At 36.8% G+C, this 20,078-nt stretch overlaps 1 protein-coding gene across 1 annotated transcript in view; it reads left to right on the top strand.

The window, feature by feature from the left end:
* cux2b (cut-like homeobox 2b) overlaps nt 1–20,078 on the top strand; it is a 163,037-nt gene that overhangs the window by 116,225 nt on the left and 26,734 nt on the right. Inside the window, exon 4 of the mRNA XM_051904453.1 lies at nt 3,060–3,138. Within this exon, the coding sequence (XP_051760413.1) occupies nt 3,060–3,138 (79 nt within the window). The remainder of the gene's footprint in view (nt 1–3,059; nt 3,139–20,078) is intronic.

Below are 20,078 nucleotides of genomic sequence, written 5' to 3'. Positions count from 1 at the left end.
ATTTACTCCCTAAATCTGAGCCGCTGAAGACGAGGTGGATTCATTTTGTTTTCGAAGAAAATGCTCCCTCAACTCTACCAAAATTCGTTTATGTCTGCGCGAATCATTTCACACCAGTCTGCTTTGTGAACCAATGTCAATACAAAGGGACAATACAAAACAGAGGTTGTGCTAAAAAGTTGTTACTCAAGGATAGATCAGTAAACTGTTCGTGATCCAGCTTACAGCCTCCAGAGTGATACTGGATACGACAGTAATGAAGGTGAGAGCACTTTATTACAGTTCATCGGAGCTGATTTACGGATATAAAGTTTACCAGTTTATTAAGCACCACCCGAGAAGGCATAAGGTCTTTATATATTTGTTTACTGTTAGTTGTAACGAGTGTTTCTGTGTAATTCGCTGTGTATGCTGATGATAATGCAAGGGAGAGAGTTTATGGAATATATTGTAATGCACACATGCACTGTTTTATTAAGCTCTTACAGTGATTTTCTAGAGTGAAAACAGACGCTTCATATTTTGTGTGAAGTACAATAAACATTATAAAACTCATCGGTAAACTGGCTTGTACTAATATAGTGGATAAAAACAAGAAGACAATATAAGTTATAACCATAATTAAACTAAACTATACCTGTTCTATCTCCATGCAGCATATCTTCGCAGTTTTTGACATTATAGCGCGTCCTGACTGACTCCTGACACCGGAGAATGAGCTCTTGAAGCTCCGCCCTCTTAGGCCGAGCGCAGCAGCTCATTTGCATTTAAAGGGCACACACTGAAACGGCCCATTTTTGCTCAACCCCAAAAAGTGGCAATTTTAACATGCTATAAAAAATGATCTGTGGGGTATTTTGAGCTAAAACTTCACATACACACTCTGGGGACGTCAGAGACTTATTTTACATCTTGTAAAATGGGGCATAATAGGTCCCCTTTAAGTATAAAACATCCTTTCAGTCAAACAATAGTGATTTGATTTGAAAATAAAGGACTTTGTGTTAGATTTCAGTCACAGCCGCTGTGAGTCTCTCTTCTCCCGTCACAACTGGCATCAAACCCTCTTCACCCGCAGGCCTGTCTGCTCGTATTTCACATGGGCAGCGAGCGTCCCATCAGGGGCCTGGCCGGCCGATTTGAGCAGTAACTTCCCCTCCAGTGTGCACTAGAATCTCAACGACGGCCCGAGTGTGAGCGGCTGGAGTGGAACGCTGTTGCTTTGGAGGTTTTCTGTGTGGTCTTTGGAGCTCTAACCTACATATCCACAGGCACAGGTGCCCTCTCTATGGGGCCAGGTGGCGGCCCATTCTGCTCCCGCTCTTTCTTAATGAATCCGTAATTGGTTTGAGTCACCTGTGGAGAGGAGAATAGCAGGGGTGACGGGTCGGGTTAGTCGAGGTTCTGGTTGAATCTGACCTGGCTTCATTGTACACAGTAGTCCAGCACAGACCCACAGCCCTCAGCAGCACTTTACTCTTCATTTCTGTCTCACACAGACACATGCAGACTTCACATATTTAGCACTATAGTGTTCAGAATGGAATAATAGTGTACTAGAGTGTAGTCCACACTACATACTATTTACAAAAGTAGTTTATGAAACAGTATGCAACAATTTTACAATAATTATACACATTAGCGTTCAAAAGTTTAGGGTCGGTAAGATGTTTTTAAAAAGAAATCAGTACTTTTATTCACTAAGGATGCATGTTTCTTGAGCAGCAAATCAGCATATTAGAATGATTTCTGAAGGATCATGTGACACTGAAGACTGGAGTAATGATGCTGATTCAGCTCTGATCCTAGTAATAAATTACATTTTAATATATTTCAAATGCAAAACAGCTATTTTAAAGTGTAAATAATTTTTCACATTTTTTTTTTTTACTGTATTTGATCAAATAAATGCAGCCTTGGTGAGCAGAAGAGATGTTTTAAAAAAACATTTTGAACATTAATGCATACTGTATATTATGGAAGCTTGTTTCCGCCACTGAATAAAAAAGGTATAATTGCGACTTTTTATCTCGCAGCTCTGACTTTTTTTCTCAGAATTGCGTGATATAAACTCAACAACACAATTGCGAGTTATAAAGTCAGAATTGTGAGATATAAAGTTGCAATTGCGAATTATAAAGTCAGAATTTTGAGTAATAAAGTCAAAATTGTGTGATATAAAGTCGCAATTGAGTGTTATAAAGTCAGAATTGCGAGATATAAACTTTTTTTTTCTCAGAATTGGACTTTATAACTCGCCATTGCGAGTTTATATCTTGCAATTGCGAGAAAAGTCAGAATTGTGAGATAAAAAGTCGCAATTACCTTTTTTTAGTCGCGGAAACAAGCTTCCATAGTATATGGCATGCTAAAAATGTTTGTGAAACAATATGCAGTATACAAATCTACATGTTTTGCACAGTAGTATGCAAAATTTTTGTCACAGGACCATTTTTACATTGGAATTATTTGCAATTACACTGGAGTTATTTAGCTGTTTTAATTTTGCAGTCCAATTTTAAGTACAGTTTTAGGTAAATATATATTTTAACTTTTGGCAGTTCAATTAAATAAGTCTGGAAAAATCACAGTTGATATTACTTATGGTTTATTCATCACACTGGAAGTGGAAGTTCAAGTCAAGTGCATTGCATTGTGGGATACAGTATTCTGTGTGGAGTGCCTTGTTGTGTACTGCACATTTTGCCAAATGTAATAAGCCATCCATAATGCACTGAATACATACTGCAGAAATAACTCTAAACGTTCTCTTAGTGTGAGTGCTGTGATGAGTGTGAAGCCGCTGTGTTGAGTATCTGGTATATTTGTCGGAGTATCGGATGCTTTGTTGCATTGGTGAGTTTATTAGACACAGTTTTCCTCGAGAGCGATCATGCTAATGTTTTTCTCTGCTTAAGTACTGGAATAAACTTTGCTCTGTTCATTTGTAGCTCTGCGGTATCAACATATGGAGCAGAATTATTGATTGGAATGTTTTATTATGTGTTGCATGGCCCTTAAGTGTGTCCTAGATTGATGACCTCATCTCTCTGCTGCAGGTGGTTGCGTTGAGCCAGCGCAGTAAGGAGGCGGAGTCTGCGTTCCTGGGAATATATAAACAGCTGATCGAGGCCCCAGGTGAGCTGCACACCTGCCTCACACACACACAAACCTGCAGAAACAAGGCCATACATTCACTGTTCGATTCCACATGACTCAAAGGAACACAACTATAAGAAGCAACTTGAGATTATTCATTAGATTTTTTTGGCAATTAAAAACCTGTTAAAAGGGTCATATATTGTGTAAAACTGGACTTTTCTTTCTTTTCTTTTTTTTTTTTAAAGTACAAGAGTTTGATGTAGACATACCCTAATCTCACAACACAAAAGTAACCTGCAAAATGACTCTGAAATCATGTTACAATCATCATCTTTTCACTATTTAGTCCAATGTTATTTTAGTATTATTAAATACAAGTATAGTATTTATTAATATTTTGAATTAGCTTTTATTTTTATATTTCAGTTTTAATTTTAATTTTAATTTTATCACATGCTTTTGTCCTTTTTGTTTTAAGATTTCTATTTAGCTTTAATTTTCAGTTTTAGTCATATTCATTTTTCAACTTAAATGTAATTTGTCAATTAGTTGCCAAGCAAACATTTCTAATTTGCATTAAGATTTATATTAAATATTTATATTTTATTTTATTTCAGCTTTACTCCAATTAACAAAAAATATTTTTAATATGGAACTTTAATCTTTTTAGATATGGACATAATTTTTACGTTTTTTTTAATCTAATATTTATATTTTCTCTTATTTCAGCTTTACTTCAATGAACAAAAATGATTTTTAATAGTTCTAGCTTTAGTTAAAAATAACAACACTGATTTAGTCATTTAATCTACTATATTAAAGTACATATTTTATGCTTATGACATAATTTCCATGATTTCATTAACATATGACTGTCCAAATTTACATATAAACACCTATCCAGTAACTTGGTTTGCTCTAATGAGGTCATTTTGAATTGGACTTCTTAAAGATACAGTAGCACAAAACTGTTTAGAAAACGATCATGTAAAACTAAATTATGACAATATAAGTATTTACGAAAGTGTAGAAAGTGTCCTCTTTAATGTGCTTATTGGAGCTGTTTGGGGTCAGGCGGGTCCATATGGTCTCAGGTTCTGATGACAGCAGTGGGCCAATCAGAACTCAGTTGGATGTGAAATGTGGGATTGATGAGGAGTGTGGAGCAGAGGAGAGACGATAAGAGAGAAACGAGACAAATAGAGACAGGAGAAAGAGGACAGGGGCCTGACGCTAGACCGTCCTATCAGAGATCACAGGAAGCTTGATGCCACTGTTTACACATTCATTGACTGGGTAATGGAAGCTTCTGCTGGAGAGATAAGCTCTGTTCCCAAACCTAGGGAGCTGCCTACCTAGACAGCATTTTCACGCGTCAAATGTGCACTCCTGATGAGCAGGGCTGTTTTAAAAGGTAGGCAACTTAACTGTGCTGCCTTACTTTAGCTGAATTGTATCCTTCACAGAGAACACAATCCCAGAATGCACTGTGACTGACTGTGAATAAATCCAAGATGGTGGACCCAAAAATAAAAATAATCGCTTGATTTACTCACCCTCAAGCCATCCTAGCTGTATATGACTATCTTCTTTCAGACGAACACAGAGTTATATTAAAAAATATTCTTCCAAGTTACATTTACATTTTCCAATATGCTTTCAAGCTTTATAATGATGGTGAATGGCACTCATGATTTTGAAGCCCAAAAAAAGTGCATCCATCCATCATAAAAGTAATCCATACGGCTCCAGGGGGTTAATAAAGGCCTTCTGAAGCGAAGCGATGGGTTTTTGTAAGAAAAATATCCATATTTAAATCTTTATAAACTAAAATAACTAGCTTCCGGCAGAAGGCCTACGCAAGTCGACTTACACCAAAAGAGTATTATTAACTAATTATTAACTATGTATTTTGCCTCAATAAACTCTAATTTCTAAAACTAATTTCTGCTTGTTAATAGTTAGTAAGGTAGTTCTTACATTTAGGTATGGGGTAGGATTATGGGATGTAAAATATTGTCATGTAGAATAAGGCATTAATATGTGCTTTATAAGTACTAATAAACAGCCAAAATCCAGTAATATGCATGCTAATAAGCAACTAGTTAATAGTGAGAATTGAACCCTATTATTTGGTTTAGACATACATCTTCTAAAGTGTTACCAAGTATTGCAGCATAATCTTTGCTATATGTGCAATTAATTGTGTTTTGTGCAAGCAGTGCTGTTTGGAGTTGCTGCCTTTGTAGAGCGTTTGAAAACAGTCACCTTTGGTTTATCTAAAGAGACCCAGTGAATAACTCCATTTGACCTCGTCTGTGTCTTTTGGCTGGTTCATTTTGCACAAAGACACGTTCAGATTAGCATGCTACTAAGGGTGATGGTGGCTAAACGTGGCCAAAGTTTCCCTCCAAAGCCGCGGCCATCAGATGTCATTGGTCTCGTGTGACGCGAGCGTAACCCGGCGCTTGACCTCCCTGCGAATCGTCCTGACGACGAGAGCTACGTTTTCATCTGTATCGACCCCTGACAGATCTTGCCATCTGTGAGGGTGAGCCTGTTGTCTACAGCAACCTATTAATCTGTTCCTTCCTCTGGCTTTGAGCAAGGTCACCCCCCCTGCCATCCTGGGGAATGAACCGTTCCAGGTGCCATAAAGGACAGTAAACTAGCTCAGGTTCCAGAAACACCAGTTTTGTGTTCATAATCAGACCACAAACACTCTCTGTCTTTACTTGTACAGCAAAGTACCACAAATCAACAATTATAAAAACCTGTTTTCCAATAAAAGTATCTAAACATCCATAAAGATAAATTGTGTCAGATAAGAGCAAGTTTTGCTTGTTTGAGTCTTTTAAAAAGGCATCTGAAATAATAATTAAGAGCAATGTTGTCAAAAATATCGATTTTCGATACATATCGATACTGAAATATCCAAAACGCTTCCAATACTCCTTTTTCGCAGAATAGATACACGATCGCAGCTGTGCTTTCTCTCTCTCTCATCTCTCCGACAGCAAGTTGACACACAAACCCGCCTCCCCTCACTCACTCGCTTCATCTTATAACCTTTATTTTACCAGGAAAAGCACATTGAAATAAAAAATCTCTTTTACAAGTGCATCCTGGCCAAGATTGACAGTAACACAGCTCACGTGGGTTTAACAACTAACAGATAACATCCATCCATACATTCATATACACACAAGAAAATTAAATCGATAAAATATACAATGAAAAAAAAAAACAATACATAACTAGTCAAAACAACTACAGCCCGATGTTTCTCTCTCTAAGTCATTTAAAATCCTTTTAAAATCGTCCATTTGCTCCGGATGAATATTGATGGTGTTGCAGCGCTTGAATTTCGCAGCGGGATTGCATGTATTGCACATAATTTTACTCATTTCATTTTGTTCTCACACCCAAAGTGCGCTCACATAAAGACGCCTCTCAGTACTAAATTGAGTTATTTTTCACTGCTTATTGCACTTAAACAGTCAAATACACACAAAGTAATTTCAAAATGCCGGTCTTGGCGAGTATTCACGTAAACACAGTCAGTTATGTTTTAAGTGAATGTAAACTGTGTAACAGTATAATGAATCCGTGCGCCAGGCCACAGTGGCTGGTGGAGCAAAAAAGTTAATGTCAAGCCATGGACATGAATTTTAGATCTATGTATTGTATTTAGATGTAAACACATGTAACACATGCATGTAAAAACATTCAAACTAGATTTGTACAGTTTCTACCAGAAATGCCTGATGTTGCCTGTGGATTTCTTGGATGTTCTGGGTGTGTTTTATAAATCATACGTTTATTCTCTTAGAAAAGTAAGCCTGATTATTTAAGGCATTATTCATGCCACAATCTATGCGGGATGAATTATGTGCTAAAGTTTAATATGTAGGGTTAGGATTGCTCTATAAAGTACCAATAATAATATCACAGCCGAACATATTTCCATCCTGATGGATTAAATCAGGTTCTGCTTTAGCAACTCAAACCTGTTTGGTGTGATTATGTCCATCATGATTCAATAGGTGACTTCAGTTACTGTACCTGTAGTGTTTATACACCAGAGATACTGTATTACGATTCTCTCTGTGACGTTCTCTTCAGATAAACGCATAACGCCGGCCTGACCGCTGCTCTGCCTGTCTGTTTTTAGTCTTCAGTGACTTTCTCTTAAAGCGTTAGAGTCCTGCGACCACTGCTTTAATGCGCCGCTTGTAAGGTATTGATAAAGTTAACAAAAAACATGCTGCTCATCTGTTTATCTACAAAGAGTTGAGTTTGTCGTTTCACTCCAGGAGGAGGCGAAGGGAAAATGCTGATGCGTCCTTTACGGTCTACATGCTAATCGCTCTGTGTGTCTCTCTCTCTGTCTGTGTGGCTGATATCAACAGAAATCCGCCGGTGTGATGATGGCTCCTCGTTTCCACTTTCGTATGTTTTGCTCTGTTTTACTGTTTCGTCAGCAATTATTGAATCCCTGATTGTTCAGCTGTGTATAATTATGAAAAACAATTGTAAAACAGATGTGAGTGTTTCTTCAGCTATGGGCGCTTTTGGCCCTGTGGACGTTTAGAAAATAAACTTGCACTTTCACTAGTTTATTTCATTTGTCTACTAACAGTGTGTGACATCAAAGAAGATATGCATTTTTGTTGGTTGTGGTGAAAATGACCAAAAACACTTTCAGTTTTTATTGTGTGAAAAAACAAACAAAAAAAATCTAAATATTTCTTTTTTACAAATATTTTCTATAAATATTCTAATAGTTTATTTCATTATTTGATCATAGTTGTAATTAAAAGTCATGTTCGTATGCTGGATTTTCATATTTTAAGATTGAGAATGTATCCGAGACAAAGTTAAAACTATAAAATCAATATATAAAAGACATTTAAGTACAAAAAAATAAAATGACAGTGGCAAAAGTAGTTAAGTTTTTCTGTTCGTGTTAATAAAAATCAGCTTTCAGGGCAAAAAAGTGCTTGAAGTTGATGAAACATATGTTATTTTGGTGAACACGTGTGTGTGTGTGTGTGTGTGTGTGTGTGTATATATATATATATATATATATATATATAATATATATATATATATATATATATATATATATATATAATATGTGTGTGTGTGTGTTCACCAAAATAACATATTTTTGTCTACTTCTCATAAAAAGCTTTTAGGGCTAGTATTGTTGGTTGTGGTGAAAATTACATCATAATTTTGTGTACAAAAAACATTTTCAATATTTATTAATTGTGTCAATAATCATTTTCACACAATAAAAATGTAACATTTTTTTACAAATACTTTTTTTTTATTTTTATAAATATGCAAATATTCAAACTTTATTATTTGATCGTAGTTGTTATTAAAACAATTTATGCAGAATTTTCATATTTTAAGATTAAGAATGTGTCTGGGACAAAGGTAAAACATTAAAATCAGAAAATAAAGGACATGTCAGTATTAAATATAAAATGATTGTGGAATTCATAAGACAAAATTGGTTATTTATTTCTGTTAGTGTTAATAAAAATCAACCTTCAGGACATAAAAGCGCTTGCAGTTGAAGAAACATATGTTCCTGGGAGACAGATATTGTGTGTGTGTGTGTGTGTGTGTGTGTGTGTGTGTGTGTGTGTGTGTGTGTTCACCAAAATAACATGTATTTTTTTTTATTATCCATAACCAAGTTAAACATTTTATTTCTTTGTCTGTTTCCACGATTGGCAACTTTCTCTGATCTCGCAGCTCTTGCGTTTTGCACCGCACGGCTCTTAAGGGAAGGTCTGTTGTCTGGTTTCTAAAAGCGTACGACTCGGAGCGCCTCTCCGTTCTCAGGTAGCTCTTCTGGGAGGCTCGCGGCTCACCTGATGTTGTTAACAGGCCATCTGCTACACGTTCCCCATCTGTATCCCTTGCCCTGCAGTCGCTGCGAGAAGAATCATCAGAGCCTTCGCCGTAAATAACACACCTCTCGGTTATGTGTTTTTAGCACCGTCATATTCATGCCCCGCGGTCATATGGATGCTTTCCATTTCTGCATCCGCTTACTGGAGGAAAAGGCAGGTAAAGTCGAAGTTAGTCCCTCCAGAGGAGCATCTTTCCTGCGCCTGCATGTACTGCGAGACAGCCTGTCACTCAAAGGCGTCTCTCTGTAGCCGTCTCACCTGGAGAGGGCTGTTGCCAGGGGCGTAGCCGTAAGACAGGCGCCGCGGGTGCTCGCTCTACCTCTGCCTGTGTTTTTGTACCCATAATCCCCCTGTGCCCCCCTCTGCTCCTCTCCCTCCATCAGTACCCCTGAGGCAGTGTCTTGCTCTTTTCATGTCAGTCCAGAGCTCTGGATCTTCAGGAAATCGTTGCGTGTAGACCAAAACGAGCTCCGTTTGAGAGGACCGAACTTTAGCCGGCGCTCTGAAGACGCCTTTGTCATGAAAGACCCCGTCAACCTGCCGCTTGCTCTAATGAATGCTAGTGCTACGGCGCTGGCTAGTGGTGACCAGAAGTACTGCGGCAGAGTTCAGCAGGTTACACTGGAACTAGTATGGAACTAGTCAAAAATGTTTGATTATTTACTCATATTCAAACTTGAAAGCCTGTCTGATTTCACACAGTGTTCATAAACTCTCTGAATGTAACCATCCACTTTCAGTATACAGTACTGTCAGGCTTCAAAAAGGAAAAATAAAGCACCTTTACAGTGTTTTAAAAATACTCTTGTGCTATATTCCAAGTTTTCTGAAGTCATTTGATGCTTTGTGTGAGGAACAGACACAAATTTAAGTCATAAATCACTGATAATCTTCAAATCATTTAGTTTAAATATGGCATTTACCACCGCTGATGTCAAACATGTGGTTTATGTCACCATTTTGAATGAAAATCTGAAATTTGAGAGCTGCGAATCAGTGAATTACCGGTTCAATTTGGACTTTTACTTTCATTTTACAGTACTTTCAGGCTACGTTCAGGTCAAAAACAACATTAAATTGTTATAAAAGTAGTTCATATGAATCTTGCACTATATTCCAAGTCATTTGATGGTTTGTGAGGCGAACAGACCCAAATTAGTTCAAATCGTTTGATTATTTGATCATAGTTTTACTTAAAAATAGAATGTTTTCATGATAGATTTTTATATTTTAAAATTGAGAATGTGTCTGGGACAAAGGTAAAACAATAAAATCAATATATAAAAGATCTGAGTATCAGAAATAAAATGACAGTGATGTGTTGTATTTGGTGTCAAACTTGGTGTTTTTGTGCCTATTTTGAATGAATTAACGTGATTCTGCAAAACAGTGAAGTGAAGCTAAATTTGGTTCTGTTATTCACACAAAGTTGGCATATGACTTGGAATATAATGCATGAATCATATTATCTTCTTTTATTTTTGGAGCCTGACAGTGTGTGTCCTCATTTAACGTTGATCAGCATCTGCTTTTGTGCGGACGAAATTCAAGTCCTACAGTTCTGGAAAGACATGATGGTCAGTAAACGCTCTGAACTATTGCTTTAACCATCAAAGAATTCAAAGTTCATGACAGTTTGAGATGTAATTTGGATTTGTGTATTGAAACGCTTATAGTGTGATGTATTTTTCACCCTGGTAGTTCCCTCACGCATCTGTAAGCCTCTTTATGTCACTGTTTTCATGGAAGAGTGACAGTATTTTGTGTAGTTCATTATTTTCCTCCAGATTGAAGGTGAAACTCACATGACCTACTGTAGTTTTGCACCCTTAAAAAATAACATGCTTTCATCTAGAAAAAAAGAAACATTGTATTCTGGTTGTTTATGGTCCTGAGGTCCTTCGGGACCGTGTCACATGTTTCATTAGTAGTTCACACTCTGGGTGTCTTATTGTTGAAGAAGTGACTCTTTCAGGGGATTTTTCGTTAGAGATACACGTGTGTGTGTGTGTGTGTGTGTGTGTGTGTGTGTGTGTGTGTGTGTGTGTGTGTGTGAGATCTCTGTGGGCCGCTAGAGATTATGTACTGATGATTTGTAAGAGCAGTAATAAACACAAAGCCCAGGAGATGTTTGAGATGTTTAATAATGCATTATGTTCATAAAAGTGCTGCCCGGCCAATGAGTCCCTATAGAGAACAAGCCCACAGGGAGAAAACTGAAGCATGTGTGTGTGTGTGTGTGTGTGTGTGTGTGTGAAGGTGAATATATAAGCTTCATGTGTCTCAGAGCATCTTACAGTACAATATATCCCAGAATTACGAGATATAAAGTCAGAATTGTGAGTTATAAAGTCAGAATTGGGTGATATAAACTCTCAATTCTGAGAGACAGTCAGTCTTTTTTTTTCTCAGAATTGGACTTTTTGGACTCACAATTCAGACTTTTTTCTCGCAATTTTGACTTTTTTTCTTTCAATTGCGAGTTTATATCTCACAATTATGAGAAAAGAAGTCAGAATTGCGAGATATAAACTTGTAATTGCAAAAAAAAAAGTCAAAATTGTGAGAAAAAAAGTCTGAATTGCGAGTTTATATCACAATTCTGAGAAAAGAAGTCAGAATTGTGAGATAAAAACTCGAAATTGCAAGAAAAAAAGCCAGATTTACGAGGAAAAAAGTCAGAATTGCGAGTTTATATCCCAATTGTGAGATATAATGTCAGAATTGCGATACAAACTCGACTTTTTTCTCGCAATTCTGACATTATTTTTCGCAATTGCAAGTTTATATCTTGCAATTCTTTGAAATTATTCAGAATGTAAACTCACAATTGTGAGAAAAAAGTCAGAAATGTATGATAAAAAGTTGAAATTACCTTTTTTAAATTTTTTATTTAGTGGTGGAAACAAGCTTCCATACAAATGTCTTTGCATTAAATATCAAAATATCAAAGCAAGTGTCATTTACTCCAGTAATTTCTTTTAAATAAATGTTAAAAAAAACATCCTTAAAACAAGAAAAATTCTGTCAGATATTAAGATTTTTTTTTTTTTAAGTTTTTAGATAACATATTTTGAATTAAGCTTATTTTTTTTTTAGACCATTGACATTTTTTGTTATAAGCATAAATGTAAAAAATTTAGTAATAATGAGAGAACTTACTCGTTTACGCAAATCTGTTGTTTTGAACTGTTTGTTTCAAAGAACTGATTCAGCAAAACCGATTCAGTGATTCTTTTGCTCACTGACATCCTCGTTTAGCGTTACATGCTCTAAAACGCACCAATAAAGCCACAGGTAAACACATAATGCTGTTTACTTTTTTGATTAAGTTTTATTAATAAGGGTGTTTATTGTAATTGTATGTGTCCCAAGTCAGTTCATAGTTCAGCTCATAAAATGAAGTCATTTAGGACCAAACCATAATTTGCATTTAAGCAATTATAAAATTCATTAACGCCAGGTGGTTTTCAGTTCATTGAGTCAGTGAGATGTTAAATCGAGAACCGCTCAGAACAGCTGAGTCCGACTTGTAAATGAATCTTTTAGTCTGTTCGTTCAGACTGGTTTTGATTCACTGAAAAGAATCAAATAGCAACTCGTATACAATATATGTTATAGACAGCTCTAGATTTTGTGAGGTTATTTGCAACAAGTCTTGTTTTAAGGATGTCAGGCCAAAATGTTGTCAAATGTTGCTTGTAAAGTGTTTATATGCATCTTTCTGATTCTAATGCAATGACATTCAGACATTTTAAGTGTCTTTTTTTGAGGCTGCAGTCTCTACCAATCACACAAAGCTCTTATAGATCTTTTGTACCACATTTGTTCATAAAGCCATGGTTCCTCATGACTCCTGACGTGTGTCAGATTCACACGGCAAAAGATGTCACCAGCATCTCCAGAAATCATCCTGGTGGCCTTCAGTTAATATTCCAGAGTTAACAGAAATGCTTGGCCTCTCTCGCCCGATCCGTTGGCTTTCCTCTTGTTTGTATCCTTCATCTTTTATTGAGATCACTCGTCTCTAGCGAAGCCGCACGCAGCTGCGCCTCTGCGGCGCTTTCAAGCGCACTTCACAGCTGATTCTTATTGATGTTTGTCCGACTGTGTCCTTCACAACGCCACTAAAACAAAAAGGCTTTGAGAGGGAAGTTTGTCTTTCAGCGCACGCAGTCGTAGGAAGAGACGCATCTCTCTCTTTACCTCGTTCTCTCTCCACTTTATTACTTTCTTCATCAAGGCTTTTGCAAAAGCATTTATTATTACCACTTGAGTATCAAGGGCAAAGAAATGTTGAATGTTAAAATGAGAGGAATTTAAGTTTCAATGATGTTTTTCATGGAACATTTAAGATCAGGTCACCCTGTTCTCATGGTTGTACACTTACAAAATTGTTAAAATATGCTACGTTGATGGAATCGGATGATAATTTTATATTATTGTGAGATGTATACTATGGTATATACACACTACTGTTCAAAAGATTGGGGTCATTAAATTGTATTGAATTGATCAAAAGTGACAGTAAAGACCTTTATAATGTTACAAAATATTTCTATTTCAAATAAATGCTGTTCTTTTGAACTTTCTATACATCAAAGAATCCTGAGAAATAAATCCTGAAAAATTATTAAGCAGATCAGCGCATATTGATGATAATAATCAATGTTTTTTTTGAGCAGCAAATCAGCATACTAGAATGATTTCTGAAGGATCATGTGACGCTGAAGACTGGAGTAATGATGCTGAAAATTCAGCTTTGATCACAGGAATAAATTACATTTTAAAATATATTCACATAGAAAACTGTTATTTGAAATTGTAATAATATTTCACAATATTACCATCTTTATCAAATAAATGCAGCCTTGGTGAGCAGAAGAGAACATTTTTTTAAAAATCTTACCGACTCCTCTTACTAAACTTTTGAACAGTAGTTTCATTTGTTTTTCATTTGTGTATCAACTTTGTCTCAAAAGATTCTTATAAAATTACAAATAAAACTACACACTTTACAAAAGAGCCAGTAGATTATAAAGCAATAAAATGAATGTGGATAATAACTACACGGATCATTTGCTTTTGAGAAGAGCTTGAGTTCATATTGAGATCTCTGACTTTTATTTGAAGACTTTGATATCTTTGAAACATTATTAAAATCTGCTGAAACTCTAGTGGTTCTCAGGAGAAACATTTGATATATTAAAAGGGATTATATTTGAGATATAATTTCAGGGTGACATGGTAATACCACGGTACTTTTTGGTAGTTTTTTGGTAGTGTTGCATGAATGGATGGGTTGAATCTGTCACAGGACAAAAAGGAAGCTGTAGTTACTCTTAAGTTTGTATTAATCTAATGTAATCCGCATCTAACTTTAATGTCCATATTAATCTGACTAAAGTGTAAATCATGGGGAATTTATGGGTTTTAAATCCAAATCTGCAGAGCAATGTCTACAGATGTTTGTAGTGTAATATTTTTGCACTTTCTCTCTCTCTCTTATATATATATATATATATATATATAAGTTTAAAGGGGTCCTTGATTATGATTTGACTTTTTTAACTTTAGTTAGTGTGTAATGTTGCTGTTTGAGCATAAACAACATCTGCAAAGTTACGACGCTCAAAGTTCAATGCAAAGGGAGATATTTTCTTTTACAGAAATCGCTTTTTATGGACTACAATAAACGGCTGGTAGGGACTACAACAAGCTTCTTCCTGGGTTGGTGACATCACAAACCCCAAAATTTATATAAACCCCGCCCCCAAAAACACGCAACAAAGGGGGTGAGGCCATATTGGGCTGCTTTAGAGAAGAGAAAGAGTTGTTGTAGTAGAGTGTTGTTACCATGCCGTCATTTTACGCCGGACTGCTTCACAAACGAGGGTCAATTCAACGCTGGATTTGCACAAAAGATCAACATGACGGCACATGCTAGTCGATGAGTTGAATCAACTCCACAGCAACTACATAAATTTATCCACTAACCATTCAGAAACGTCCAGTTTCATTCTAAAAGTTGTAACTTCTTCCTGAGTCTCTCCATCAGTGTCGACTCCGGTTTGAACAATGTAAGGCTGAACACCGTTACTGACAATCCTCATTTTGGCTGCGTGAGATTCTCCAGCTTTGTTGTTATTGAGCAACCGAAGCATGAGCTGTTAAAGCTTCTGGAAAGGGGGCCGGGAGCAGCAGCTCATTTGCATTTAAAGGGACACACACAAAAATGGCGTGTTTTTGCTCACACCCAAATAGGGTCAAATTTGACAAGCTATAATAAATGATCTGTGGGGGATTTTGAGCTGAAACTTCACAGACACATTCTGGAGACACCAGAGACTCATATTACATCTTGTAAAAAGAGGCATTATAGGACCCCTTTAAATAAAAAGTTTACATATTTCTCATTGATTTGTGGTAAACACTAGAGTTCATCCCCAGTAGCTGTGATAAATCATCTGAAAAGAGAAGTTTTTGAACTTTGCGCATCCACTTGATAGCCAAAAAAGATGTGGTGCTTTTTGAGTGTGTATTTGAGAGGTACAAGGGAAAAAAAAAAACCCTTGAAGCGCAGCCTTGTAAATTAATTTGTTCGTGTTGTACGATGGGCGCACAGCTGGTCTCATTAGCATGCACACAACAAATAATTATAGCAAAGCTTTTTTTGCAGTCGGCGCTAGGCTAATGGGCTTGCTGGGTTAATTATGTCAGAGCGTAATTACAGAGGGCCCAGAGAGACGCACGCTGCTCCCCGCTGCGCCCGCGCTGGCTAATGACGGTGTAGCACTGACAGGGCCAAGACAGACCGCCCTGACACACCTGCTCACGTTGGCACCCGCGCGCCCGCCACCGTTACTGTAGGTGAGTCGCTGCGCAGTTTAAGTTGCTTTCTGGGTCTCGTCTTTAGACCGCAGGAGAGAAATCGATGGTGCTTTTGTTGGATGGGGTTGGGTCATCAGTTGGGGGTTGTTGCATCAGGCGTGGAGAGTTTAGGCTGTTTTATCAGGTATGAGGGAAGACAAACTCTCATGAAAAACATCTTAATTAGAGTAGAAAGCAGAAGACGTATAGCAGGTTTTTGTGGTGCACAGTTCAGAAAATATTTCATAAAGGATTAAATCATGACGTTTTGATTAGATGTTAAAATTTATACAGTCCATCACACCATTGAGACAGCAAAGTGCTGATGTGAAGTTTATCACTGTTTATCACTGAGAATCTGATGTAGATCTTAATGAATTAATGCATTTACAGTAACATTCAAGTTTCAAGTTTTTGAAATGTCTCTTCTGCTCACCAAGGCATTTATTTGATCAAAAATACAGTAATATTATGAAATATTATTACAATTTACAGTCTTTTTATTTGAATATATTTAAAAATGTAATTTATTCCTGTGATCAAAGCTGAATTTTCAGCATCATTACTCCAGTCTTCAGTGTCACATGATCCTTCAGAAATCATTCTAATATGCTGATTTGCTGCTCAAGAAACATTTCTGATTATTATCAATGTTGAAAATAGCTGTGCTGCTCAATATTTATTTTTCTTGAAGCATGATGCATTTTTTTAGTATTCTTTGATGAATAGAAAGTTCAAAAAGAACAGCATTAATTTGAAAATAAGTTTAGTTTAGGGTCCAATTCTCACTATTAACTAGATGCTTGTTCGTATGCATATTACTAGGATATTGGCTGTTTATTAGTACTTATAAAGCACATATTAATGCCTTATTCTGCCTTATAACCTTACTATTGATAAGCAGTAATTAGGAGTTTTGAGGCAAAAGACATAGTTAATAGTTAGTTAATAATGAGAATTGGACCCTAATCTAAAGTGTGAGCAAAAATCTTTTGAAACATAAATCTTTACTGTCCCTTTTGGTCAATTTTATTCATCCTTGAATTAAAGTATGAGATTAAAAACTTACTGACCCCAAACTTTGAACAGAAGTATACATTTATACATTTTGACAGATGCTTTTATCTAAAGTGATTTACATTTTATTCAAGTTTTTTTTTATATATATATATATAAATCACTTGATACATTCACTATGAATCGAACGCATGATATTGGTGTGCAAGAATCATGCTGTTTGAGCTACAAGAACAAATGCTGTGTTCGCATACTGCTTAGTGCTTACTGCATGCTATGCACTGTATACTTCTTTTTGAAATAGTGTATGAAACAATATGCAGCATGCAATGATGTTAAGTAGTATACTACAACCCGAATTCTGGAAATGTTGGGGCGTTTTTTAAATTTGAATAAAATGAAAACTAAAAGACTTTCAAATCACATGAGCCAATATTTTATTCACAGTAGAACACAGATAACATAAGAAATGTTTAAACTGAGAAATTTTACGAATTTTATGCACAAAATGAGCTCATTTCAAATTTGATGCCTGCTACAGGTCTCAAAGTTGGCATGGGGGCAACAAATGGCTGAAAAAGCAAGACATTTTGAAAAGATTCAGCTGGAGAACATCTAGCAACTAATTAAGTTAATTGATATCAGGTCTGTAACATGATTAGCTATAATAGAGATGTCTTAGAGAGGCAGAGTCTCAAAGTAAAAATGGGCAGAGCTGTGAAAGAGTGCGTAAAAAGATTGTGGAATACTTTAAAACCAATGTTCCTCAACAATGTTCCTCTCAAATTGCAAAGGCTTTGCAAATCTCATCATCTACAGAGCATAACATCATCACAAGATTCAGAGAAACTGGAGAAATCTCTGTGCATAAGGGACAAGGCCGAAGACCTTTATTGGATGCCCGTGGTCTTCGGGCCCTCAGACGACACTGCATCACTCATTGGCATGATTGTGTCAATGACATTACTAAATGGGCCCAGGAATACTTTCAGAAACCCCTGTCGGTAAACACAATCTGCTAAACTAAAGCTCTATCATGCAAAAAGGAAGCCATATGTGAACATGGTCCAGAAGCGCCGTCGTGTCCTGTGGGCCAAGGCTCATTTAAAATGGACTGTTTCAAAGTGGAAAAGCGTTCTATGGTCAGACGAGTCCAAATTTGACATTCTTGTTGGAAATCACGGATGCCGGGGAGGGAGACCTTCCAGCGTATTATCAGCGTTCAGTTCAAAAGCCAGCATCTCTGATGGCATGGGGGTGCATAAGTGCATACGGTATGGGCAGCTTGCATGTTTTGGAAGCCACTATGAATGCTGAAAGGGATATAAAGGTTTTAGAGCAACATATGCTCCCCTCCAGACGACGTCTATTTCAGGGAAGGCCTTGTGTATTTCAGCAGGACAATGCAAAACCACATACTGCAGCTATTACAACAGCATGGCTTCGTTGTAGAAGAGTCCGGGTGCTGAATTGGCCTGCCTGCAGTCCAGATCTTTCACCTATAGAGAAAAATATGTCAAAGACAACCACAAACTCTTCAGCAGCTGGAAAAATATATCAGGCAAGAATGGGACCAAATTTCAACACCAAAACTCCAGAAACTCACAACCTCGAAGCCCAGACGTCTTCACACTGTTTTGAAAAGAAAAGGAGATGCTACACCATGGTAAACATGCCCCTGTCCCAACTATTTTGAGACCTGTAGCAGGCATCAAATTTGAAATTAGCTCATTGTGAATAAAATATTGGCTCATGTGATTTGAAAGTCTTTTAGTATTCATTTTATTCAAATTTAAAAAACATCCCAACATTTCTGGAATTCGAGTTGTACATCATCGTCATGTGACCTCTTATTGTGCATGTTTAATTCAGCAGGTAGGTTTCCAGTTGTCATCTCAGAAATACTGTATTGTGCATTTTTAATCCAATTTTGGCTTTACTTTTGGTAGTCTTTTGGTTGCACAGTACATCCTGCTGGAATAGCACAAGTAGAATGGTTATGTTTGGAATTACATGCCAACATTCAGAAACATTCCCCAAATGCTTTATTCTCATATTAATGTTCTGTACGCATGTTGAAATTGATTGCTTTGTTTTTTTTGTGTGTGTGGTTATGATTTATAACTGTCTATAAGGGGGGTTTGCTAGTATTAGTTAACATGACCTGAAGGCAAACATCCAATCAAGCGTAATGAAGTTATGGAGAAATGAGAAAACGAGCAGTGTATGTACATGGACGGTAAAAGGACAGATTCATTAAAGATAATCGGCAGTCTGTGATGTCCAAACCCATTGCAGGCCTGAACGAGACTCGTCCTCCTTTACCTGCCATTAACACTTAATTTAATCAGGAGATGATTGCATCTGATTTGATAGAATATGTTTGGCACTCTCTAATAGCCTCCGTAATCAACATGAATAAACTTTACAGCACAAAGCAAATTAGGCAGAATGAGCGTGACAGTTATTTTAGTAATGCAGCAACATCATTTTAAGGGGAAAACAAATTAACATGAGCTTAAAACTGATTTTACAAAGTGTTTCCTTTCTTAACTCCTCCATAGACATCATGCAGATGTAGATGTTTTTATTCAAAAGAACTAAAGCCCAAAGTATACTTCACTTTTTACGCATACACGAGGGTCAGTGTACAGTGTGCGTGACGCGAATTTCGTCATCAGAAGAGTATGCGCACCACCGGATTTTTGTAACCGTGCGTAGGCCTACTTGTGCGCGCAGGTCGCATATACGCGTTTAATTTTTTTTTTGCAGTAATTAGTTTTTCCACAAGGTGGCAAACATGCCCTGGGGGCATCGATTCACAAGGTAGTTGAAGAAAAAGTACATAAACAAAACATACAGGAACTCATGCAAGCTACAGCGACAAATGAGGCCTACATAGACGAGAGATTGTGCGAAGAGGTTAGAAATACCCTCAATTCTAGCATTAAAGAACACAAAGATGTTTACATGGGTTGTAACTCATGGTGAGAGATTGCTCAAAACTGCGCATACGTCAAACGCCTATGTACGCGCACGAGTCAAATGAAGTATACTGTACTTTCCAAGGCTGTACGTTCGAATGTGTGTGTACACTAGCATACATGTAAAAAACGAAGTATACCCAGGGCTTTAGAGAGTTATGGAGTTCCCCTG

This window comes from Ctenopharyngodon idella, chromosome 8 (assembly GCF_019924925.1).
Source record: "Ctenopharyngodon idella isolate HZGC_01 chromosome 8, HZGC01, whole genome shotgun sequence".
Taxonomy (NCBI): Eukaryota; Metazoa; Chordata; class Actinopteri; order Cypriniformes; family Xenocyprididae; genus Ctenopharyngodon; species Ctenopharyngodon idella.
The sequence above is the reverse complement of the archived record's forward strand: the minus strand, read 5'-3'. Positions and strand labels throughout refer to the sequence as shown.